This window comes from Haemaphysalis longicornis, unplaced genomic scaffold, assembly GCF_048455015.1.
Source record: "Haemaphysalis longicornis isolate Haplotype H1 unplaced genomic scaffold, Haemaphysalis longicornis Haplotype H1 scaffold_10, whole genome shotgun sequence".
Lineage (NCBI taxonomy): Eukaryota > Metazoa > Arthropoda > Arachnida > Ixodida > Ixodidae > Haemaphysalis > Haemaphysalis longicornis.
This window is the reverse complement of record NW_027526204.1, coordinates 99,128,142-99,153,964: the sequence shown is the minus strand read 5'-3', so window position 1 is coordinate 99,153,964 and position 25,823 is coordinate 99,128,142. Positions and strand designations below refer to the sequence as shown.

The 25,823-nt window shown below is 48.7% G+C and overlaps 1 protein-coding gene across 1 annotated transcript; it reads left to right on the top strand.

Moving 5' to 3' along the window:
- The first annotated feature begins 3,167 nt into the window (after positions 1-3,167).
- On the top strand, positions 3,168-25,438 carry LOC144159971 (solute carrier family 22 member 6-A-like). Its single transcript, XM_077691603.1, has 8 exons — positions 3,168-3,604; positions 4,039-4,142; positions 4,533-4,687; positions 13,199-13,367; positions 15,286-15,516; positions 15,580-15,794; positions 17,891-18,072; positions 25,283-25,438. The coding sequence occupies exons 1-8, from the start codon at positions 3,248-3,250 to the stop codon at positions 25,436-25,438; spliced, it is 1,569 nt and encodes a 522-aa protein (XP_077547729.1). The 5' UTR covers positions 3,168-3,247.
- The last annotated feature ends 385 nt before the right edge of the window (positions 25,439-25,823 follow it).

Here is a 25,823-nt window from a genome sequence, read left to right as displayed (position 1 = left end):
GTTCAAAAATTTTTTTCCACCTCTGCTCTACGAGCAGCACCTTCAGCGTGTGCACTGTAAAAGTACAGGCCACAGGAGTTGTAGCCGTCACGACAAATGAAAAGGACACTACTCAAAACCATGTCAAGGGCGTTTAAGCAATCGTGTCACTGCGAAGGGACGAAGTGCGTCATTCGCGCCCTCCCACATGATTCTTCGCTATTCACTTTGGCCACATTGTAGCTCGTTAAAGTCCTTTCTTTGTTCGTATGCTTTGTTCGTATGGAGAAAACGTGCACTGATTTTATACATACCCCGTATATATCGCTTCAGTTCTCATTTGATAGACTTTGCTAGGTAGGAACTAATGTGCTGAAAGATATCGTGTTATTGCTCCCTTCAGCTGCATGAATTAGACACCCAACCGTCGGGGCCATGATATAGGACCCTGCCGACAGAGGTCTCAACAAAACGCCGGAAAAAAGTGTCTGGCAATAAATTGGCCCGGAAAAAATTTATGGCAATAAATACGGCGGAAGGCTTGTAATTTTCCGTATATAGCATTTTTGCACGTAATGTTAAACATGGCGCGTCCGAGTCTCATGCCTCTTATTTTTGATGCCACAATGTCCCTTTTGGCATAAATGAAGGTATTCCTATAGGTACAGGTTGGCATTATTCTCTTGGAAGAATGCATGAAAGGAGTCGTGGTGGGGCCCCCAGAGCCACCGCTGCAAGTCGCATTAAGTCTATGAAGGAAGTTTCACACCACAGATGTATGTGCGTGAAAGTTGAGCTCGGCTGTATTATTGGTGTTCACATCATGCAGCCGCGAAACGGTTGTGGCGGCGCCCCAGCGGCGATGGCGCTGGGGCTGAGTTACAACCAATGAGTACGGGCCACGCGGCGCCGGTGCGCAAGCAGCCACGAACGCCACGAGCGTGGAATAAAACGGGGCCCCAGTTTTTCGGTGCACGTCATAGCGTTCGGACGTGTCTCGGCTCATCTCTCTGTCGCGTTCGCGACATTGGTGACCCGTACGCTGCAGCGGAGTCAGGGAGCCAGTATGGACCCTCCTCGCGACACCGGTGGTAATTCCGCGCCCTCCGCTGCCTCTTCAGATGGCATCTCCGCCATCGCCTGCCGTCTGCCCCCCTTCAGCGCTCACCACCCCGACGTGTGGTTCCTTCAAGCCGAGGCAAGTTTCCAAGTGAGCCACATCACGTCACAAGAAACCCGCTTCAACCATCTCCAACAGTCACTCCCTATTGAGTTCGCGGTCGAGGTTCGCGACATCCTCGCAAACCCACCTACCACGAACCCTAACGACACATTAAAGGCTGCCATCTTGAGCCGCATGAGGCCTTCGGAACAGCAGTGTTTCCAGCTGCTGCTTTCTGCACAGGAGTTGGGTGATCGTCGACCTTCGCAGTTCCTTCGCAAACTGCAAATCCTGCTCGGCGACACACCTTCCGCCACGGACTCCCGCTTGCTGAAGAAACTTTTCCTGCAACGGCTTCCCTCGTCTGTGCAGATGATCCTCGCGACGGCTTCTAACCTTCCCTTGCAACAATTGGCCGCGCACACCGACGAGATAATGGAAGCCGCCACATAACATTAGTCTCCAACCACGGTGGCATCCGCTAGATCTTCCGAGCATAACGACCGTGGGGGCTCCTACCACCTTGCACTCACCGTTATCCAACTTCGACACCGCTCTACAAGAGCGCATGCAAAACCTGGAGGAGCTTGTCGCGTCTGCTGGCTACCGCTCGTTGCAAGGGTGCAACACTCGTTGGTTTCGTCGTTCTCCCCGTCCCTCGTCACCGCATGTTCACCGTCAGGAATACACAACGCGCCTGCAGCCCCGTCACACTGATTCCTTGTGCTGGTCACATCACCGCTTAGGTGCAGCGGCGCAACGTTGCACCCGTCCCTGTGGCTGGTCGGGAAACGCGGCGAGGGATCGTTAGCGGCGACGACCGATTCCCCAGCCAGCCACAGTCGCCTGTTCTACATCATGCATGCAACGAGTGGACAACGTTTTCTAGTTGACATTGGTGCTGAAGTGAGTGTGCTCCCCGCTAATTCCTCTGACCGCACTCAACCACCACAGGGCCATCTCCAAGCTATTAAGTCCAGCATCCCCGTGTACAGGAAAAAATCTCTGTGGCAAAAATCGGCCTACGACGTGCATTCCGCTGGATTTTCCTTGTGGCCAACGTGAGTGACGCCAGTCTAGAAGCCGATTTCGAATCGCCCTTCGGCCTCCTTGCTGACATGGCCCGAAAAACAATCCTGGATACCGAAACCGGCCTTTCTGTCACAAGCCGATCGCCTACCATCTACCCGTTCGCCTTTACGCTTCTTTGCGACTACCTTCTCCGTACCGGGAGTTGCTGAATGAGTTTCCTTCCTTGACTGCACCTCCTGAGTGGACAAAGCCAGTGAAGCATGACGTCGTTCATCACATCATTACAACCGGTCCCCCTACGCATGCCGTGGCGCGTTGCGTGGCTCCGGAGAGACATAAAATGGCGGAGCAGGAATTTCAACACATGGTCGAGATCGGCATTGCTGCCCGTCCTCGAGCAACTGGTCCTCGTCATTAAACATGGTCCCGAAGAAATCAGGTGACTGGAGACCCTGCGGTGATTGCCGCTCCTTGAACGTGGCCACTGTACCCGACAGCTACCCCATAGCTAATATACAGGACTTCACCAATAACCTTAGCGGATGTACCATATTTCCAAAGCTTGACCTTCAAAAAGCCTACCACCAAATCCGCGTGGCCCCGGACGACGTCAAGAGAACTGCCATCATTACACAGAACCCGCAACCTTCTGACTCCAGATAAGAAGGTTGCGTGTTCGAATCCCGTCCGGGTCACCGATGTCGCGAACGCGACAAAGAGACGAGCCGAGACACGTCTGAACGCTATGCCGTGAACCCAGAAACTGGGGCCCCGTTTTATTCCACGCTAGTGGCGTTCGTGGCTGCTTGCGCACCGGAGCCGCATGGCCCGCACTCACTGGTTGTCACTCAGCCCCAGCGCCATGGACGCTGGAGCGCCGCCACTTAATGCCAGGCTGAACTCTCAGGGAGGTCAGACAGCTGTTCTCAGCTAGAAGTGATCTGAAGGTCATTTGCGTAGCAGTCGTTATAAATAATCTTTTGCTTAGCTCTTTCAGAAAAGAAATCAGTGCTCAGTGCTTTCACTGGCACCTATCCGTGGGAAACCTGGTCAAAGTGCACTGACAAACTCATCATGCACGAAATCAGCTCGCTCACTGGTCCACCCCGATGCTACCACATCATCGTCTTGTCCCTCATCTTCGTTCGCGCCATTCCGTCGTCCTGGAACACAATGGCGGCGTTGTTCATCGCGTCAGACGTGGAACACTGGTGTTCGCAACCGAACCTCACCGATTGGTCGGAGGGGGACTGGAACAACGTGAACGACTCGGAGCTGGTAACGATGTTCGAGCGCAGTTCTTGCCTGGTGATCCCCATCCAATCTCTGCTCGTAAACAGCTCTGAGGAGCCCTTCAGCAAGGACACAGCAGCGCCGTGCGAAGCCTGGACGTACAACGAAACCTTGAAGGGGTCGTCGGTCGTGCCTGAGGTACCAGTGCTTGTACTTCTGTATTAGTATTCATAACTGGTTATCACTTGTTGGGTGAAGTAGCGTTCAGCAATGAAAGAATAGTAAGATTGTTGAAATGAAGCTCGGTAATTTATTATTTGTACCAAAAGTAAACGCAAACCTCGAAAAGCCAGGTCTTCACTCAAGATGGGTGTGCATGCTTGTAAGGCTCGTGCTAGGTGCGTACAGGTAAAAGCAAGCTAAAAGTGAAAATGACAATGAACATCTCTCTCGCTTTCTCTCTCTGTCTCTCACTCGCGCACGCACGCACAAGCACAGACACACACGCACACGCACTCACGCACACGCACGCACACGTACACACACACGCACACACACAGCACGGCGTTTCCACCTGTTTAATCGGACACCTCCTTCCGGAGGGGCACCAATCGGAGTTTCGTTTGTTTCAGTGGAACCTAGTGTGTCAGCATGAATGGAAGCGCTCAATGATGACGAGCGTGGCCTTCGCGGGTTTCCTCCTGGGTTCGTTGGTCATGGGCCACGTGTCCGACAGGTAGGCATAGGACGGGTGTGCCTGCTTGGCACTGAGGTCAAAGGTTGTACTCCGAAAGCACCAAAAATCTAAGCGAAGGGAATGCATCATCCGATGTTGGCCGGCGTTTAATGGCATGTAGTGTAGTATGTGTACATTGGCATGCATTCAGTTTTCTGTGCGCAGCGTTTAGAGATTGTTGCGTTCAGTATTCTGACTGCTGTTAATGGGTAAAAGAACTGGTTTGTTAAAGCGTACCAGAAGGGATGGCTTGAGCTCTACGAGATAGTTCTTAGTCGTTAAAAGTAACCTGACGGCAAGCGTACGCCGGCATTGAGCTCCATTTGTGCTATCTCCCATGAGAAGGCAACGTATGTCACTGCTTTATACCACAACTTGTCTTTCCGGCAGGTTTGGTCGTCGTACCGCGTTCTTTGGCTCCGTCTTCTTGGCTGCGCTGTTCGGAGCCACGGGTGCTGCGTCGCCGTCCGTGATGTGGTACAATGCGCTGCGGTTCTTCACTTGCGTTGCCATCGCCGGCATTCAGACGAGCTCAGCAGCTTTATGTGAGTAAATTATTGCAGAACGGGATATGTGCGCGCAACCACACGTGCGTACAGTATTTGTCGAAAGGGCATATACCATGCCAAGAGTTCCTGGTCCACAAACAATTCAAAGCCAAAAGAAAAAAATACCTTAGCCTTCAAGTGTGGCTGAATGATTCGGTGAAGCAAAGAATGACAAGAGCATTTGCCAACATTTTCGCTTGAGAAAGTTTAGTAACGCTCTCGATGTTTGTTTCTACATTCTTCGTTGCCTGATGACTTTGGCATGGCCTAGCAACTACTGACAAATACTGGACATTGACGTTCAGTTGGGTGATGTATGTAGCCGGTCGACCAATGGTGGAATGATGATTTCCGAGGTGTACAACACGTCACCAGGCACGTCGTAAGGTGTGTTGATGACTGCACCATTTGGCTGGGTCGCTCTGGACGACACCACCCCTTTTCTTGTGGAAGGTTTGAATGCAGATATTTTGGATCCAAAGAAAAGATGGTTCACGGAGCTGGTGATGGAGGATTTTGGTTTGCGAAACCTCACTCATCCGAACAGGCCATTTATCCCGACCTGACATTGCCAAAAATGTGCAAGCGGTTGTGACTGCGCCACTATGTGTGATCACAGTGGCCACGCAGCCGTTGTGACCATCACTAATTAACAAGGGACAAATGGTTCAATAAAGCTCTTCTAACGTCAGTTTCTGGCCACGATATTTGTTAAACTTTGCTGGCCAACCATCTTCCCATAGTGGAATGGCATTTAATTTTTATTGTTGAGGATGTTCGCTCATTCAAACTTTAAGAACCTTCGTCGACTTCCTTTCTTTTGGGGAACTTTTTTCTTTGCGCGATGCTCTACCATACTATGTAAGGAGATTGCCAGCAAGATCCCCGGAAACTCGTGCGCGGGAAATTTTCGCAGGGCAATTTTGTGCGCGACAGCCTTTTCATTTCTGCTCAAAAACATATTTTTTGCCAAAGAACGCAGCACCAACGTTGCAAACTGCACCAACGGCAGCTGGCATAACAATAAACCAGTCAGAAAAGTTTCCAGATGGCCTTCAGTGCTGTGGAGTCCGGTAGAACCATAAAACGCCAAACTAGCAAAGCCTGGACAGGTCACTGTCATCGAAAGAAATCTATCTACAAAATAAAATGCCAGCAATTATTTTGTCGTTCTCGCTCTATGGAGCTAACCTGAATATCTGTGACGTGTATTTAAAGAGGCACACAGGTGCATACAGCCTGGTGCATCTGTGTGCACCACGGATTAGTAGGAGGTGGATGTTGATTGAAGGCTATATTTTTTTCCGGCTTTGATATCGGAGTTCGCATTTTGCAGGTGCTTCTAGTACCTCTACATTTCTCCGGCTGGGGTGAATTAGAGCTTGCTGTAGGGAATACTGAAGTTCCTCAGCATATCAACAATAATTTCATATTGTCCCTATTAGTTAACGAGCCCATGATCCCGGTTATGAAGATAATAATTACTTCTTCATCCAACATATGAAACTGTCCTCGTCAGGTGGTGTCGATGAAATTAATTCAAAAGTACTAAAAAACATTCATGACGCTATCGCCCCATTTCTGTGTTTGATGTATGCGCAGTCGCTCTCCACCGGCATTCTTCCAGATGACTGGAAAATGGGCAAGGTCGTTCCCATCTACAAGTCAGGCGATAAAAACTGTCCGCTGAACTACCGGCCCATTTCTCTAACAAGCGTCCCCTGCAAAATCATGGAACATGTCATCTACTCTCAGATTGTAAACTTTCTAGACTCTAACAACTTCTTTCATCCTAGCCAACATGGTTTTCGGAAAGGATTCTCTTGCGAAACACAACTAGCAATCTTTCTTCACGACCTGCATGCTAACCTTGACAACAACTTACAAACTGACGCTATCTTTCTAGATTACGCAAAGGCATTCGACACAGTTCCCCACCAAAGACTTATGCTAAAATTATCCCTGTTAAACTTAAACACAGATGTACTAAAGTGGATCGAAGCGTTTCTAACTAACCGTTCTCAATTCGTGCATGTCAATAACAAATCTTCAGAGTGTCTCAAAGTAACATCAGGTGTACCTCAAGGTTCGGTTCTTGCCCCCCTTCTATTCCTAATATACATTAACGACTTACCCCTCAGCGTATCTTGCAAAATCCGCATGTTTGCGGATGACTGCGTAATCTATCAAACAGTAACTAACGCTCACGACCAAGTGGTCCTCCAGCAAGACCTTAACCACATTCAAGAATGGTGCGATAAATGGCTTCTATCTCTTAACCCGAACAAATGTAAACTTGTTTCCTTTTCCCGCCGTAAAAATCCCTTTCTTTTTTCATATCACATCGCGAACGTCACTGTACAGTCACAATCATCCTACAGGTGCGATAAATGGCTTCTATCTCTTAACCCGAACAAATGTAAACTTGTTTCCTTTTCCCGCCGTAAAAATCCCTTTCTTTTTTCATATCACATCGCGAACGTCACTGTACAGTCACAATCATCCTACAAATATCTAGGTGTCACATTGTCTTGTGATCTTACTTGGAATGCGCATATTACTAACGTCATTTCATCCGCAAACAAAACACTTGGCTTCCTAAAACGTCACCTACGCCATGCGCCCCCTCACGTAAAGTTGCTCGCTTACCAGACCCTCATCAGATCAAAACTTGAATATGCCTCCGCCATATGGAACCCGCCCCAAACATATCTCATAAATGATCTTGAATCTGTCCAAAATCGTGCCGCCCGATTTATTCATTCCCTGTACTCGTACAACATTAGCGTTTCATCCTTGAAAGCACAATCTGGCTTATCACCACTTTCTGTCCGCCGCCGTATCGCCACCCTTTCCCTCTTTCACAAAATTTTTCATTCTTCACTAAATGTAGCCCCCTACATCCTTCCCCCGACATACATTTCACACCGCACCGGCCATCCACTTCAAGTGTCCCGTTATCGTACCAGAACTGTCACCTTTTCCGCTTCTTTTTTTCCCCGTGCAGCCAAAGATTGGAACGACCTTCCCTGCTCCATTGTTTCAACCACCTGCCCATTAAATTTCATAGCAAATGTCAGTAGTCACCTGTGTTCATAGAACTAATGCGTTCAAATATGTATTTTTCTGTATATCCACCCCTTATGTAATACCCCCCAGTGGGGTCCTTAAGGAAATAAAAATGAAATGAAATGAAATGAAACTTGTTCCGCGCAGGGCTGTGAAAGTTCGATTTGGTAGCGTAAACTGCCGCATTTAAAAAATGGGTAACTTCATCATTTCATCTGCTGTTTTCGTTAGATTTATACTTCTTCTAGTGTAGTGCCTACGCCTTTTTCTTTATTGTCTGACAGTTTCTGCAGAGCCTAGTAAAACACTTCTTTTTGACGCCGCTACTTGCTTGTAAACCCTGTTTGCCACAGTAGAACACAATAGTTTGTCTCCTGCTACGGCAGAAGGTGAAACAAACACAGGAACCTGCCAGGAGCTTTGCACGGTTCAGTATATTTTTTTCTTTTTTACTGCCCCGCTCCTTCCTTCCAATTCTGTGGGGGCAGTAAACGTTCATTCCACCTCCTCATCCTTACTGCCATTTTACGAGACGAGAAATGCGCCATTTGTACAAAATTGATAAATTGCAGTGAGATGGAACCATAGTCCACGGGGTGACGTCATAGTTCGAAAATATCATACTTCTATCAAGTTTAGGCCAGATATCATCGGGAGGTGCGGCTTGGTTCACGCCTGATATACGTTTGAGGCGACCGTGTCGGAACTTAATTTTCACGAAAATGTAGTGAGTGGAGTTCCGTGCGGTGGTACAACATCTTTTTAAGAAGTGGACGACAGCTGTGATCATAACCGAGTTGGGAGAAGTTAGCCTGGACTGTGCACCATCGCTGAAAATGGCTCATTTTGTATGAAACGTGAGCGCACGTTGATTATTCACGAAGCACTGCCTGACGCTGAATCGCATCGCTACTCCATGTAACGTGGGGAAAAATCATCATGACACACACGAAATGTAGCATTAAAGTATAGTATAGCGAGGTGATGCCGATATACTGATAGTAATAGCGAGGGGAGAGAGAAATTACTTTTATTCACATAAAGGATTAGGTCGCGATGAGCGCCGCCCTGAGGGTCGCGACGATTTATTCGCTCGAGCCACGAGCTCCTTCTGGACATGGGGGTCCGAGCGGCTCAACGCCTCCGTCCCCTGGTCAGGGGAATTATTTGGAGGGAATGGGTCCTCTGCACAAGCCCACATATGGTGTTGGACCGTGGCCCTTTCACCGCATCGGGGGAGGGTGAGGATATGTAGAGGGAGGGGTGGACTTGATGGAGGATGGCTCTGCAGGTTAATATTCCGTTTGGAGTTTACGCCAGAGGCGTTCCTCCTTCAGAGTGAAGGATGAGTGGGCGGGGGAGGATTGCGGCGAGAGGCGGTAAAGCTGTGTGACTTCTCTGAATGTAAAGAGACAGTCCCTGGTCGATCTTGCTCCATGGAGGTAAGAGTCCACATCACACGTCCGGGGTGACAAGTGCTCCGGCTGCCGTGTGCACGGGCCGTCTCTATCTCTACGATGACCGTGTGAGCCGGGAACCTTTGGAGTTCGACCTGGTCGCATGGCGAATTTGGACAGGGAATTTTGTGTGCCGGGGTGGAAATGAGCCCTTTGGAAAACATTTCTACGGCCATTTTGGAATCCGAGAATAGAGGTGGTCCTTTGGGGTAAATGACACTGCGATTTATGCCTCTTCTGCGACAGGCGGGTGACGGGGGGAAGGGTGAGAGTGAAAAAAAAGATACCGATATTCTGCGGGGTCAACATAAAAGGTCGCTCGGGAAGGAGGAAATTTTTTGTCGAGTATATCATGGCTCGATGAATCCGCCTTTCAGTATGAAATGTCGCTGCATGTTTTTTGGGGGACCGGTCGGACGATGATATCATTTCTGATTGGTGATTTGATGCAGCACACTGATTCAGGGGTTTGAGCTGGGCCGATCCCGAGTCTCTATTCCGTGATGTTTTCGCATCAAAACACGGAAGCCTACGTAAGCGTCCCGAGAGAGTTGGACATACTTTATGGTTACCCAGTTTATCACGAATTGCGCTGTATCAAGATTCGCGTAACCCCGGAAGGAAGGAAGGAAGGAAGGAAGGAAGAAAGACTTTGTTGAATGCATGCCTGCAACAGACACAGTGTGTACACTGCGCCCGGACGTAGCCACTCATCGATCCCGACGTCACCCCTACTCGGACCACCCCTTCGCTACTCGCTACGGGTTTGGACGCCGCTGTCCCGTAAGGGATGGCTCGCCCCAGAGCTTTAGGTCCGGTGCTGCTTTTCGAGGGCCGCCAGGACCTGCTGGACGGTTGATAGTTGGGTGTCCTTGTCATAACTGCGCACTGTTTCTTGGATGCACGGCGGTAGGTCTGTCCTGATTGCCGCTTCGTTCGGTCGCACTTGACAGTCCCACTGCAAGTAGGCGGTTGAGGCCTTAGTATTGTCACACAACACGCACGTGTCGTCCGTATGGAGTCCTGGATGTACGTGTTTCATGACGACTGAGGTCATGAGTGAATTCATCTGGAGCTGTCTGAACGTGGACGCTTCCTCCCTGGTTGGCTCGGGGTGCGGCGGTGCCAGCACCCTCCTGCTGTTTCTATAATATTTGGTGATACCCTATCGTACCTGTCCTTGGCCTTGGTCCACCCCTCTGCAGACGGGTCCACTGCTGCCGCGCGGCCAGCTAATCCTCGCGCGACTGCGTTCGCCGTCTCGTTGTGGTTGGTGGCGAGTTCCGATACCTCGTTCCACGCGTGGGCGGGGAACCACTTGATTGTCACCTTGCGTCCATCGATGTTTACCCGCTCGAGCACCCGCACTGCTGCACAGCACAGCCAACCTTTGGCGAAATTGCACACCGCACTCTTTGAGTCGCTAAGCACCGTCGTCGTCTCTGGGTCCGTGATGGCCAGGCCGATGGCCAGCTCTTCGGCTCACTGCGCGTCCCTCGTGACGATGTTCGCGGCGTTCACCGTGACTCCCGTCTATCACCACTGCCGCGAAGCACCGCCGGTCGCCGCACTCCGCGGCGTCGACGAATCTGGTTCCCGGAACATTCAGGTGCTGTTCCAACACAGCCTTCGCTCTGGCCGCTCTCCTGTCCGCGTTGTGGGGCGGATTCATGTTCTTGGATAACGGGCACACTCGGACGGCGTTTCGGACGGCCCCCGGGACGTCGCGCTTTTCCTGCTTGCCGAGGCTCTGAGGGTCAGACGCCGTGTCCATTCCGAGCCGGGCGAGAATGGTCCTCCCCGTTCGCGAACCCTTGAGCCGCTCTATCTGGCCGACCCACTGGGCTTCCGTGATCTCCTTCATCGTGTTATGTATTCCCAGCTCGAAGAGCTTCTCCGAGCTCGCGCTGTCGAGCACGCCTATGGCTGCCTTGTACGCCTTCCTCATGGCCGCGTTCAGGCGGCTGCGCTCCTGAAGAAACGAGTTGTGGAAGGACGCCGCGTAGACGACATGACTTATCGTGAAGGACTGGATCAGTCTGAGCAGGCTGTCCTCCCTTATCCCGGATCTTCTGTTCGCCACTAGCTCGGTAAGCTGCGTTGCGACCGCCACCTTGCCTACCAGTCGGGTGACCGTGTCGTTGTTCCGGCGGTTGCGCTCGATCTGGAACCCCAGCACTCTGATCTTGGCTACCTTCGGGATTGTCTGCCCGTTGCTCGTGCGCAGGATGATGTCGCAGGATGATGTCGCTAAAGTTGTGTTTGTAGTGGGCTTTTTCGTCTTTGTATCGTAGACCAGTGTAAAGGCCCTGGCGCTTTCAGGAACTCCTGATTGATTCATTCCTTATAGTGGTGGATTGAATGATGATACCGTAATTACCCGATTCTAACGCGCCCTCGATTCTAACGCGCACCCGATTTTCCTGGCAAAAAAAAGGAAAACTTGCACTTCCGATTGTAACGCGCACGAAAGTTTGTGACCCAGACAAACGAATGCGAGAGAAATGGGCGATTTATTTCCCGAAGCAATCTCACTCATCTCACTCCTCGTCGCTTTCCGCTGACCACATTATTTCGTCCTCAGTGCCGTCAAGAGCGTTCGCGATGCCATACTTCTGAACGAACGTTCAACCATGGTCAATGGGATCGTGACCCACGCCTCGCACGCCCATCCCGCGAGCTTCCCCAGGGGCGCATGCTTCGGCCGACCGCTCGTTTTGAACGCGTGAGAGCCGCTGCTGTCATTGCTGTTATCGATCGCGCAAAGTGGAACGATTTGACGGTTTGTGTGAACGCCGATAGAAAAGCTTAGGCGTCTATGCTTCCTGCGTCCGAAAAATTGTTGCTTAAACCTATGGCGCCGTCTTGAGATGGCGATAGCGATGGGTGGGACGAAATTTTCGCTGTTTCGGCAGTTTCGGTTTCGTATCCGATTCTAACGCGCATGTGATTTTTAGGCCTATTTTTCCAGAAAAAAGGTGCGCGTTAGAATCGGGTAATTACGGTAAGCTGCGTTAGGAATCGCCCTCACTCGAAGCAATACTGCACCTGACTGAACCTCGTTAAATGTACTATGAAGGTAACAAAGTACTTTTGAAACAGCTAGCCTTTTAGAGCTGGTTTCGTTCCATACAGGCCCGAGAAACGCCGTTTTCACTGAAAAAAAACTGCACAAACATTTACGAACCTAGAAATGTCCCGGCACACAAGGTCAGCCGGGACGTCACTGGAGACGCATCAGAAATAATAAGCAGTACGTGTGTGAATTCCAGTCTTCGAACGGTGCAGTCAACGGTCATTCGAACGGTATTTCGAACGGTCATTCGAACGGTGCAGTCAAACGGAACCCGAGGCACCACTCCTACTGTACAAAAATGTTTGTTAGCCGTAGCTCTTCCCAGTCGCAGTGGCAGTGCCAGAAAGTTCCTATAAGCCACCAAAGTTCGCTCTGTTTGGAGTATTTTCCAGCTTAAAAGTTTAAAATTAGCGTTAACATTGAATTGATGTGTATTTTTACATAGAAATCTTTTGAATGAACCAAACTTGCAGTGGTTCGTTTGATTCGACCACAAGAGGCACTCTACGAATGTATGCGTGATAACGTCACGCAACCATTATCGCGCAATCATGTTTATCTACAGTAACGTTTGTCGGTGGTACCGAATCGCGATAGGTAGTCCTTGGCACGTCAACGTGGCAGAGCGGGAAAGTCGCTGGTGTGTCGCCACTCTTTTCACCTTCATCTAGCGTAATGGTTCGTTGTTTGCGTTAAATTTTCTGTGATTGGTGTTCTGGGTAGCAATGTTTCCGATAAACAAGACAAGAGGTAAAGTGGTTTAATTAAAGGTACCATGCGGACAAAATACAAGTTTATTCTGGATTTTGTCCGCATCGTACCTTTAGTTCGACCTCTTTATCTCTTTCTGGCCTAGTGCCATAAAACATTCTACGAACAAGTACTTGGTGACGTCTCTCCCTGCAGTTGTCGAGATCTTGGACCCCCGTTACCGGACTATCTTTAACTTGCCCTACACTGCGGGCTTCCCCCTGTCGGGGCTCGCACTCCCTGGAGTAGCGCACCTTCTCGGAAGCTGGCGGCTCCTTCAGCTCGTCATAGGACTTAGCGCATTGGCCTGCGTGCCTTTTATGTTGTGAGTACTGCGTTTTGTACCAGAAGACTTCCATTACCTGTGTAAACCAGAGTTATTACGCATAAAGTAGTTTTGAAACTCCGCTGCAGAATCCGTGCCGTGTCAGCACTCCTGCTTTGTAGAAACTTTGGGGCAAGTGGGGCACGGCGTAGAAACTTTGTAGAAACTTTGTAGAAACTTTGGGGCACGGCACCTAGGGGACGAAAAGTGAACTTTTCTTTAATAATTCATTTTAATAAAAAATGAAGCTTCCTTTTAAAATTACGAAGCATTAGTTAGGTAATGTTTGCTTATGTTTCTACAGTCTCTTGTGACTTACGGCAGCAGCCGCAAGCATCTGAGTACTGCTTCAACTTTCTGTCGACAGGTGGCAGGTTAGTCAACTTGCCCGCGTTCTGGCCCCTATTTGGTCTCAGCCCAGGGGGCCAACCGTGGATCGAATTTTATACATGGGGCCTACGGCGTCTTTCGCATTTGGTGATATTGAGTAATTCTGGTGTAAATATAAGCTTTAAGCTTACGTAACGTGATGCGGAGAAAAGGGCAATCAAAAATGTCTAGTCATGCTTTCTAGGCAAGTTTTCCGTAATCTAGCCCTTATATTTGTAGAAGCGTGTTCAGAACTTGTCACCACTCAAAATACGTGTGATTAGAAGAAGAGTCAGGTTCCGTGTGTTTTAATTAAGAGGCTATCGGCATGTGATGCTAGAAAATTCACGGCAGCCAAACTGCCAACATGCCGTGAAGCATTAGGAAAATTGACCCAACGTTAGTGGTTGCACATCCGGGTTTCAATGTGGTAGTACAGTCCAAACTTTTAAAGCGAAAGCTCTCTCAGTGCTACCGATGGCGTCCGATAGAAAAAGTAATGCATTTCCCCATTGACCGGTTAGTCAACCAAAGAGCTCGGATAAGGTCTCTGGACAAACGACGCGTGAGTAAAACCAGGCTTCCTTTGTGTCAAACGACGGTTACTTGAAAATCTCGAAAAAGAAATGGTTCTATAGATAAGACAATACACGCATCGATCATGACGAGGCAGCACAATAGCACATATGCCTTTATCTCATAAACCACGTGTCTGTATACACTGAGATCGTTCGCAGATCTGTTTACTCAGCTCACCAAAAATCGTCGCATGGTTTCGTTCTTTATTTGCGATTAGGTTCATTGATGGTTTTACGATCGATTTGACTAATGTTACTTGCATTGGACGGAGTTTTCGGGCTTCTTTCAGCTTTCTTTTCGAAGGGATGTGAAATTTTTGGTGGGTTTGGTGGAAAATCCCGGCGAAGATTTTCCGTCCACGGTGCAGTAAAAGGGGGCTAAGTCTGCAAGAGGGTAGAGACAAAAAATTTGGGCCCATCTCCCCGCGAGGGGGACTAGAGTAAATGCGTCGCATAGGGGGTGGGTGTATTGCGTTAACGTTTAGTGTTTGGGGAGTTGGTGGTAGTGAATGCGTTGTATCAGCAGCTTCTTGACGTAGTTTGAATGAGTCAAGGATATAAGGCGCGTTCGTAGCCTCCCATTCTGTGTCGGCTTTGTGGCGCAGTGGGTAGAGCACCATGTACATTGCGTTCCGCCCGCAGGGTCGAGGGCCCGAAACCAGGCGCCGGATAGTATTTTTTTTATATAGTGTAGGGGGAGGGGTGCGGACTGCGACTACGGACGTCAATGCGGGTGACATCGTAAGTTACTGAAATGCTGTGCATTTAAAAATGCACGTACTCTTGCCCATAAGTTTGGTTTGCGGTTTAAGAATAGTGCGTACAGTATATTATGGCGCTGAATATCACACGCGCACACAGCCCGCTCCTCGATCTACCGATTCAGAAGAATGTTTGGCAGGTAGCCAGATTCATTCATCATCAACTGCTGCAATTAATATGTTCAAAACAATTATCCCCTCCTCTCACAGCGTTGTCCAGGAGTCGCCGCGCTGGCTCATCACGACAGGCCAGGAAAAACGCGCCGAACGCGCCATTGCCAAGATACTGAGGATGAACCGTAGGACGGTTCCCGACTGGCACGCCCACATGCGCAATATCGTGGTAAAAATACGAGAGGCGTCGGCAACCTCAATGGGACCTTTAGAGATCCTCAGGAACAGAGTGATCAGGAATAACACCATGAAGCTCTTTGCGGTGTGGTAAGTTTACAGTGGATTTTGCCAATGGATAATCTGATGTGACGAACTAGTCAATTTGCGCAGGTTTGCCGATGGTATCCTGTACTACACCTTCGTAACCAACTCGGTGCACATAAAAGGAAACTACATGGTCAACTTCGCCATCTCTACAGCAGCCGAAATGCCCGCTTCTCTTTTGGGACTGGCTCTGGTCTACTATTGTCGTCGGAGGCCTTCGGAGGTTGCTTGCCTCCTTATAGGAGCGGCCGTGGCGGTCGCAGAGCAGATAACTCCTCCTGGTGCGTAGACCGACGAACTACATTCTGGCGTTCATGGCGGTCACTTTGTGCGCACTTAAGGGAGACACAACGGAAAGAGACGCGAAGACCAGCGCACACTTGTTGTTAATGTGCTCTGGTCTGTGTGACTCTTCTTCGTTGTGTCCACGTTTAGTGCGCGCCAAGTTACTGTCATGAATGTTAACCAACAGGCCCACGTTTCCGTGTTCATTCGGTCGTTTGTAGGCAAGGTAGTATGGTGGTGATATTAAGCAATGCTAAGCAGTGTCGCTTAGGATGTGGTGGTTTTCAACGCGGTCTCTGCTGGGGAATATCGCTGCATAGAGGCATTAATGAAGAGGTGTTAATAATTTGGAGAAAAAGAAATCGAGGTGCTTGACGAACCGAAGAAAGCTCGGTACTGGAAATACATTCTGCCATGCAGTTTTATTGAGAGGCGGTTGGAGTTGCACTGTTTATAGGATTACGTACGCCAAATATGGCCTAACCAGTAAATGGAACGAAGTTCTTGGCGACGAAAAATTGTCATGAAGCAGAAATGCAACTGCTAAAAAAGAATCTTTTTGTCTCCGTATTACAGGGTTTACGTACGTAAAGTTTGGTCCCATTTCGTATTTAGCTGATGCAATATTGTCAATGCGATGAGTCACGGTGGGACTGGCGCTTTATTTTAGTGTGCCATTTCCAGGCCGGCTGCACTGGTGATCGTGCTGCAAATCACGGTGCGAAGACTAACGGCAGGGAGCAAGCTTCACCGCGGAGCCGTGGCACTAGCTGAGATCCCGTACCTTTTCTTTCAAGCAGAACACGGTCTCTGTGCATGCTTGAATCAAGGATTAACTTGTTCGACGCCAGCGTGTACATGAAAACGCATGGATAGATACCCACTCGTGTTAAGTAGTCGCGCCCTTCCATACGCCCGTACTTACAGGTATCCTAATTGGAGTAGCCATTGACAGAAATTTCTCTTTGTCAGCTGAGATAAGAAGGTTATGTGGCCGAATATCTGCGGTGCCTCACGTTCTGAATACCTCGCCTGTTGCTCAACGCTTCTTCTGCCCAAAGCCTACATTGACGATTTGATACGCTGCAGCCTTTCTACATTGCATCGTCAATCGTCTACCGAGAATGTGAAGCTTAGCGCAGCGCGGCGGAATAGTTTGCGCATTTGTTTTGAATTAGGGACAGGTTCCTCGAGCGCAGTGACCTACGCTGAAGCGTGATGACTTTCTCTAGGGGTACTGATGCCGCCGCAGTCGCTACGTGTGCATTGCAGCCACCATCTTCAACCAGAACCCCCACTGTCCAAGCACAATAACTTCAATCCGGAGCTTGACGTTCGGTTAAGATATCCGGTTTGGTTCAGTTAAAGGAGCACTGACACGAAAATTTTATGTTACACTTTCATTGCTTTTATCGATTGTTAATGGTCTGGCGAACCTGAAACAGCACTTCAAATACTTCAGCGCTTGATAGTTAATTACATTGAACAGCCTGAAAATCGTTTGTTTCAAATTCCCGCGCTTTCATCCCGAACGGCGCATATGACAGACTCCCTGCCTGACCTCACCGCTTTGTGCGGACGTCACCGGCGCCCGCTTGAGAGGGTGCTGCGCCCGCTCGCCGCTCGTGGGGCCGCGTGCATGAAGTGACGTCACGAGCTTTTGACGAACGCTGTCGCGTCACTTCTTTTGGCTCTCACTGGATGATGTCACGCTGATGTCCATTTGCTGAGTGCCGCTCCGCGCGCTGCTCCGTGGGTGCGATAAATGAGATCCAATTAAACTATGTTCTTCGCGTCGCAGGCCGCCCATATTTCACCCAGGGTATTCTGTTGAGTAAAAGAAGTGAACTGTGCAATAATATTAACGCCGAAAATTGGTGACAGTGCTCCTTTAAGATATCCGGTTAAGATACCCCAGCCATAAGGACTGTTGCAGCGCTGCCTCACAATTTGTGGTCGTTATGATTTTTGATAATTTATGCGGAAAAGGCACAAGTCAAGCCCACAATGCACAATGGCACTATATTAGCCTATAATTTGCCGCTCTTTTTTCCTGTGTTGTTGAAAGGTAAGGTTAACCTCCATCTCGCAGAATTTTACTACGTGGGCCTCTCCCTGTCCATGGCCGGCCGCTTCATGCTCGGTCTGTCAGCAGCCTTCAAGTGGGTCTGGACCTTGGAGCTGTATCCGACAGCAGCCCGCGGCTTCGGATTCTCTGTTTGCTTCACAGTCGGGCGCGTAGGTGGTATTCTGGCACCCTTCGTGACCCTACTGGTGAGTTGCGAAGCCGCCGTAGGGAAATACTGTTGAAACTCTCAGCAGATTTTGGTCCATGAAACTAAACCTGAACCCACCTTTAGCTCCGTAAGAAGTGCAAATGTGCGCTTATTAGAAAGACATAAATTGGAAATGGCTATTAATGAAGGAAAACAAGTTTTAACACACAAAAACAATTCAGAAAGCACTGAAAAAAATTGTATGCATTTTAAGCAATAGCACATGCACTGAGAAATGCGAGCAGCAGAACCCCTATGTGATGATAATGATGATGATGATGATGATGAAGATTAGAGAATATATCTCTTTGTATCAGGACATCTGTTTTGAACGACCAATTTGCCTGTTTTATTCCAAATTATATGTTCTAGGGTTTGCTGATGGGCCAGTTGGTAAATTGCAATACGAAGAAAAACAGTGCAATAGACAGGACAAAAAAAAGAACCACAAATCACAGTCGCAGCACCTGTGGTTTGTAGTTCCTTGCTTCGTCTTGTCTTTTTGCACTGTTTTTCTTCGTAATTGTTCTAGCCCGAACAAATTTTATCGACTTGAATCTTTCCTCTCTCACACACCAGTGGTGTAATAATTTTCACCTTCTCTCGCACTTTTTTGTGTCGTTTCGAACCAGCGCCTCCGGACCTAGCACGAAAAAAATATGGAGATGAGAAGTTCTCAATCCCGAATGGGCATTTCGCATGTGTAATTATAAGATTGGGCAACAACAGTAAGTTTGAATCCGCAGTACTCATTTTTACCCTCCAAAAATGTGTGTAAGCAGCACAACGGTCACGCTGCCACTGCGCATGTTATAACATCTCTTCTGTGCTCCCCGGCTCAGTTCACAATTACCAGTGTGTCCCGCAGCCAGTCTGTGCGGCGCAGCAGATAGTGTGAATCATGTCTGGATGTACTCCAAATGGCAGTAATAGTTTCCGCAACCTTACAGCGTTTGGCTGAAGGCAGCACGAATAATGGGATTATGTGATTGGTTTTAGGGTTTAACGCGCCTACTCAACGCAGGCGATGAAGCGCTCCGTCGTGGAAAGCTCGGGACTAATTTTGACCACTTAGGGATCTCTAACGCGCGCCGAAATATCGTTCACGGACGTTTTTGCTTTTAGCCTCCATCAGAAAATCGGGCGCTGCGGCCGGGAACCAAACCCGCGTGCTCGTGCTCAGCAGCGCAACGCCTTAGCCACTGAGCCACCATGGCGGGGGATTGGTTTAACCCTTGCACACCACAAGGACAACTTACTCCTAATCAAACCACCGTCCCTCAACTTGTTGCTAAAAGCACATGTTTACAATTATTCAAGGTGGCCCAAGTCAAAGCGCATGTGGGCACTGTTACTGTAGCATCACACAGAGGTATTTATGCGTACAGCCATAAAGGCCGAGCGCTCTAACCACACTCCTTGACTTACTGTTTTTTGTTCAAAAAAGAGGAGGCAGCGTCGTGAGAAATCCGTAGACTCAACTTCTATGATTTCTTTTTTATTTAGAAGGTTTGCCCTGTGGCATAACGATACACGAGTTCGCAGGTACACGAACAAGTTGGCTTCATGTAATAAGTCTAAGAGTTTACTTATTTATTTTTTATTTAGTTAGTTATTTTAATAACTCGATGGCCTGGGCAACACGCATTACATGAAGGGTGATCGCAAAAGAAAAATCACTGGTAAAAACCACGCAAGGTATTAACAAAGAACTTGACAAACAAGTAATTTGAAAAACTGCAGGGGAGGGCGGGTCACAAGAGGAAAAAATGAAAAGCGGAAGGAATGTCAAAAAGTTTAAGACACACACACACAGAACAAAAATTCACAGGTGAAAAATCAGGCGAGATATGAACGGAACTGACAAGATATGATATGAACGAACAAGATATGAACGGACTCTGATGCAGACAATGAGTATAGTGTCGTCAGCATAAGCCTGAATATGCACCCCTGGTGGAAAGGGCTCATACAACAAACCGTGAATGACTAAATTCTAAATTAAAGGGCGCAAAGGAGATCATTGCGGACTACCCAGTGTAGCGCGTGCAGAAACGTACCCCTCACGCGATCAAAATACCACCCTTCTGTACCCTAGAAATGATCTCACCTGTCGAAATCAATTCGATGGACAGGAATGCCTCCGAAGGAAATTTGAGGATTTTTGGGTGCCAAAATGAGTCAAACGCGCCTTGAAAATCCAGTGATATGAGGACCGAATGAAGTAGGTTCTGACGTCGAGACTGTAGAATTTGTTTTAATTTAAAAATAGCCCTCGTGGTGTCCTTATGGTGTGTGAAACCGAATTGAGACTGATATAGTAGATTATTGGAGGCCAAGAAAAAATAGAGATGGGAGAAGAGCAAGCGTTCCAAAACCTTCCCAAATAGAGACAGCATACAAATCGGTCTGTAAGAAGATACACCTTCAGGTGGCTGGCCCGGTTTTAAAAGAAAAGCCGCCCGACTGGCTTTCCAAATCTTGGGGAAATAGCCTAGACGCAGCACCGTGTGAAACACGAAAAAAAAACGAGGGATGTGTGTCGAAAAAAACCTTGCTCGATGTCAGAAGTGAGACCATCAAGACCCAGGGCAGACCGCCTTTAATGCTACGCACCGCAGCCGTAACCTCTAGTTATGTAAATGGCTTGTCATCTGGACAACTCGGGTACTGGTAATCTGCAAACCGTCTTTCCGCCATGTGGATCCCGCCGTCGTTATCGGTAGAATCTTGTCAGATTAAAGCTTCCAAGAGCAGCTTAGCTGACTGCAGCTGCCAGGCCGTGTGCATACCATCTGTGCAACGCAGGGATGGGAGCGAAAGCGGTGAGCGGGTCTTTTCGAACGCCACCCTATAGCCATCTGCAAGCAGGAACTTTCGGGTATTGCAACTGCAGACTCGTCACAGCTCATACTCCTGTGCTTTTTCGATGCTACAGCGGTACTTCCTCAACGCGGAGTAATAAATATCCCTCCTTATCAGGGGCTCAGCGGCATCTAGTTCGCGCTGATACCGAGGATTTAACGATCACACGCGCGACCATTCCCGCGCTATCTCATCCACCCAACATACTTTAGGTTGGTGATAGTGCCTGACCGCGTGCTCGTTTGCCCGCCGAAAGCCGTTATAAATGTCGTAAAAGTGTTTAATGATAAGTTCCAATGTGTTTAGATGTTGAATATAGCGCGCCTGGATACCTGGTGGAACCAGCTGGTCCTCGCCAGGGAGGCGACGACGCGCTGTTTTCCGGCTCGCGGGAGTAGTTTACAGGTTGGAAAGTCTTGCGAAGATAACGTAAACTCAATGTACTTGTGATCAAACAGCGTGGGCGTGTCAAATACTCTCCAACACACGTTCAGTTTGGACATCTGCTGGGAAAACAACATCAGATCTAACCAAGATTGCGCATAGTCAGTGGAAATAGTGGGTAGAGAGATTAAGCCATTTACTACAAGCAATGACTAGGCAGTCAGAAATAGCAAAACTTATGTGTCTCGCGCGTCCGTTTGTGAACCTCCTCATAGTGGACTATTAGCATTAAAATCCCGTCCTATGATGACGTGGGGCAGATTACTTCCCAGAACGATTTGCGTGATGTGATCTAAGATGCCGGATATTGGCACATACGGAGCAGCGTAAATTCCCACGAGTAGAAAAGAAAATGAACTAGCGGCAAATTTAACTTCCACTGCATATTGTGATATTAGAATCGGAAAGGGATCAAATGATAAATTCGTTGCCAGTACCATTACGTTTGAGTTCGTTTGCTGTGAAAAATGTAAAATGTTACTCGGAAGACAAGATGGACCCCCAGATCTCACACATGGGTCTCCAACGACTGTTATATTTACGGAGGATGATTCAATAAAATCAATCAAGTTCGATGTGGCAGCACAGGTGTGGTCCAAATTTCAATCCGTGTCCATCCGCCATGATGAAAAAAAGGAGGAAGGAGTGGCGGGAAAGAAAAGAGGAGAACTTGCAATGGGAAGACTACTGCAGAGATGGGTCGCAGGAATCTGGGGAAATCCGTAATCGGTGCGTTATGTAAGCCGGTCCACCCACGCTCTCACCGAGGGGCAGGAAGCCGCTCCAAAAAAGTGATCCGAGGAACGCCCCCATCTACGGCACTCGTGACATACAAACTGCGCTTATATGTTCTAATGTACAGACTGATGTTTCATGCGAACCTGCACAATTATTACATGCAGACTGCTATTCGGAACACCGACTTGTAGAGTGACCCAGTATGGAGGATTTGAAACACATGGGTACGTAGAGGTTTTCCTCTAGATGGCACGGTGTCCACCCGATGTGCAGCTTTGCCTTTTTTCATTAACACTGTTGGAGAGACCTCCACAATGTGGACGTTTTTTCCAGACCATTCTGTGTACAGAGTTCGGTAAGATAAATCTTCCGGAGTCATCGAAATGTTATTTCGGCCATTTACCTGATCTGGCAACATGGCTAGCACGGTGGATGGGTCAACTTCTGATATCTTAATTTGAAGGCGGTGCCTTGGCGGTTTCCTAATTTCTAGCACATTTCTTGTTACAGGGGTTGTCGCAATGGCCTTGTCCAGGTTTTTTAATGTTAACTCTGTTACGGTACAGAACAGTGAGACCCTTTTGAGACTGGCGAATTGTGACTGGACCCAGCCCTATTTCATATGGGTTGAATGTGGACTTGAGCGTTGCGATGTCTTTCCTCGGCGTTGCGAAGGGCATCACCAAACGGAGCTGCAGGGCATGCTGCGGCGCCCCCGATACCGGAGCGGACGCGGAACTGGCCGCCGACCCCACAGGCGGAGAAGGGGTCACCATGGACGCGAAGGAAGGCTGCAGGGCACGGCCACCGCCCACCGGCACAGGAGACGCCCCACGACCGCCATGCAGTTGCCTCTGCACCCATTCTGACAGCTCATCGCCGCTTAAGCCACAGCGCTTTCCAAGCACTGCCAATGTTGCTTTGTCCATAGCGGGGTATAGCAGCATACAAAACGAACTAGTCTCGTACAGTCTGTCTACCGACTGCCATTACCTTCTCAATCTCCATGTCTAGATTGCGTTCTGTTGTTCCCGAGTTCTGTTTTTCCCTCTTCTAGATGTCAGCGAGATGTCCTGTCGCGGACGCCACTTGTGATTTTATTGGTGTTCGGTTGTCCTCGGGACTCGCGTGACACACCCGAGACAGGAGCTTGAGACAGAAGTGGCAGACGGACACGAACATTTATTGAGACGGGACCAGATAATCAGAATGGCGTGACAAGGGGAACAAGAATGTGATAAATTCTCCCTAAACACGCAAAGTTTCCCGGGGGGAAGGGGGGACTTTATAACGTCCAAGTTCAGTCCTCACTAGGCACGTGTCGAGAACAGATGGAACATCTCACATGGCGTCGATGTTGAGGCGTTGAAAACCACTGGTTGTAGGCGCCCCCTCGGTAGGTGGCCCGGGGTACACCACTTTGGGCTGCCGATACTGCGGCCAGCTCGCAGGCACGGCAGCCAGGATGAAGTTCTGAGCTCTTCCCAATGGCCTCAGGAGATCCCGGCTACGGCACAGCGGGAGCGCGAGTCTTGAAGGCAGCCTTCAGGAACCTTGTTCGTTCGAATTCTTCCTTTTCTTCTCCCTCTGCTTCCTCACTCGATCTCGTGCCCCGCCCCTCCTCTTCCTATTCTTCCGACGTCACTTTTTTTGTTGCTTCGGCTATTTTGACTAATAACTGGCCCGAACAGTCTTGATGGCATATACCCCCGCATGGGCGATTGTCCATCCCATGACATTGAATACGACACTAAAGTCAATTCTTAAGACCCAGAGTTTGGCAAAACTTTACAAAGCCCGCGAGTGTGTGCTTTGTGACGCATGAATGCGTGTCTTCTTTTGGTCGCGTGGTCGACCGAATGAGTCTCTGCGGGAATAGAAAAGCTTTTCGGGGAAAATCCTCTTGGGGAATTGAAAGGATTCACGCAAAAAATTAAGCGACCGTACAGCCTGTGGCATTAGGTATGCTGTAATCGAAATATTTTGCCAGGCTTGGAATTTGTTTTGTCGAAGTTTTGCTACTAGCGCGTAGTGACACCCGGTTATCTTACCCTGCGTTTTTATCGACGCGTCTGTTTGCTTCTTCTGCGGTGTGACACGCCGGGCTATCTTCTTTGAAAAGGAAAGAGTTTCACCTTGTCTTCACTATGTCAGACTGTTCTTTGTTGTTCGATAATGTTTCCGGGTCAATTGGATGGTTCTGAAAAGGACAGTGTACCCAGATACCTGTATGCAGAGAAAGATGCGTGATGTTCCATTCGCCGGTGTCCGACTGTGCACGTAACTTTGTTTACTCGTTCTTTGTCGCTTTTGTTTTCTTCCAGTTTATTAAAAGCTCAATTTCAAGCCAATAAACACTATTTACTAAAAAAGCTTTCTGGTTTTCTTAGGTACGTGACAATAGGGTGAAATGAAGACATTCGTTTTTTTTTTCGGGATCTAGCTTTGTGTGGGCCAAAGCTTGTGAAATGCAGGCAGTTTCGCTGAAAATATTATCCTGAACCTATTGTTCATATCAAACATCCTAAGCTCGCTATTTTATGCTCATGAACTTTTTTCAATCGATCAGCGGTTGGTTTTGTTAAAGCCTCAGTCAATGCGCTGGTCTTATGCATCACAAGGCGCGAAAAGGAGCTGGTGGGTCACTCACCTTCTCTCGGTTACCTTTGTTATACACCTTCTTTGATTAAAGTGCGCGCTAAAATTGGGACGAATGTTATTCTGACGAGTGTATGATACGACTGCAGCGAATCTGCGTGTTGAACAACATTTCCCGGCAAAATTTCCGCATGAACCACCGCGGTGGCTCAGTGGCTAAGGCATTGTGCTGCTGAGCACGAGGTCGCGGGTTCGATTCCCGGCCGCGGCGGCCGCTTTTCTGATGAAGGCGAAAAGCAAAAATGCGCGTGTGTTCAAGATTTTGGCGCACGTTAAATCTCCCCAGGTGGTCAAAATTAATGCGAAGCTCTTCACTGCGGCAGGTCTCATCACCTGCGTTCGCGCTAAACGCTACAATCCAATCCAATCCAATCAATCAATCAATCAATCAATCAATCAATCAATCAATCAATCAATCAATCAATCAATCAATCAATCAATCAATCAATCAATCAAAATTTCCGCGTCAGTTTCGTGGTAAGAAAGGTGGTACCTTCTCGCAGAAGAGGCAGGCTTCTGGCTACGCTGCTGCGACAGTGCTTGGTGCTGCCGGGGTCCTGGGCGCCGTAATGGCGGCTCTGCTGCCGGAGACTCGAGGCTTGGAACTGCCCGATACCTTCGAAGATGCCGAAGAAATCGCAAGGAAGCCAAACAGGTGAGGAGGCGGTCAGCATCAGTAAATTTCAAGTGCGACGATAAGCTGTGGAAATGCAAACTTGTCATAATCGCAGGGTTCGGAAGTGGGTTTTCCAGAAAATAATTTCACCGAACTTATGAAACTTTTGCACCGTCGCATTAGTCGGAAGTAGGAACCCTTTCCTGAAGCAGGAAGTTACGTGCTGTAATGACGTCACTGAGGACGTCCATTCAGGTGGTGACACCCCTAGTGACGTCTTTTGGTCTACATCTTATCGGATAGACGGTGCGAGCGCGCGACTCCCTAGAGTCACTTGACCTAGTAAGGCTTCCAAGTAAGAACCAAAGTAAGGTAGGAAACGACTCATCAGGTCGACTTCATAACATAGAGGGTACAGTTTTATTAAA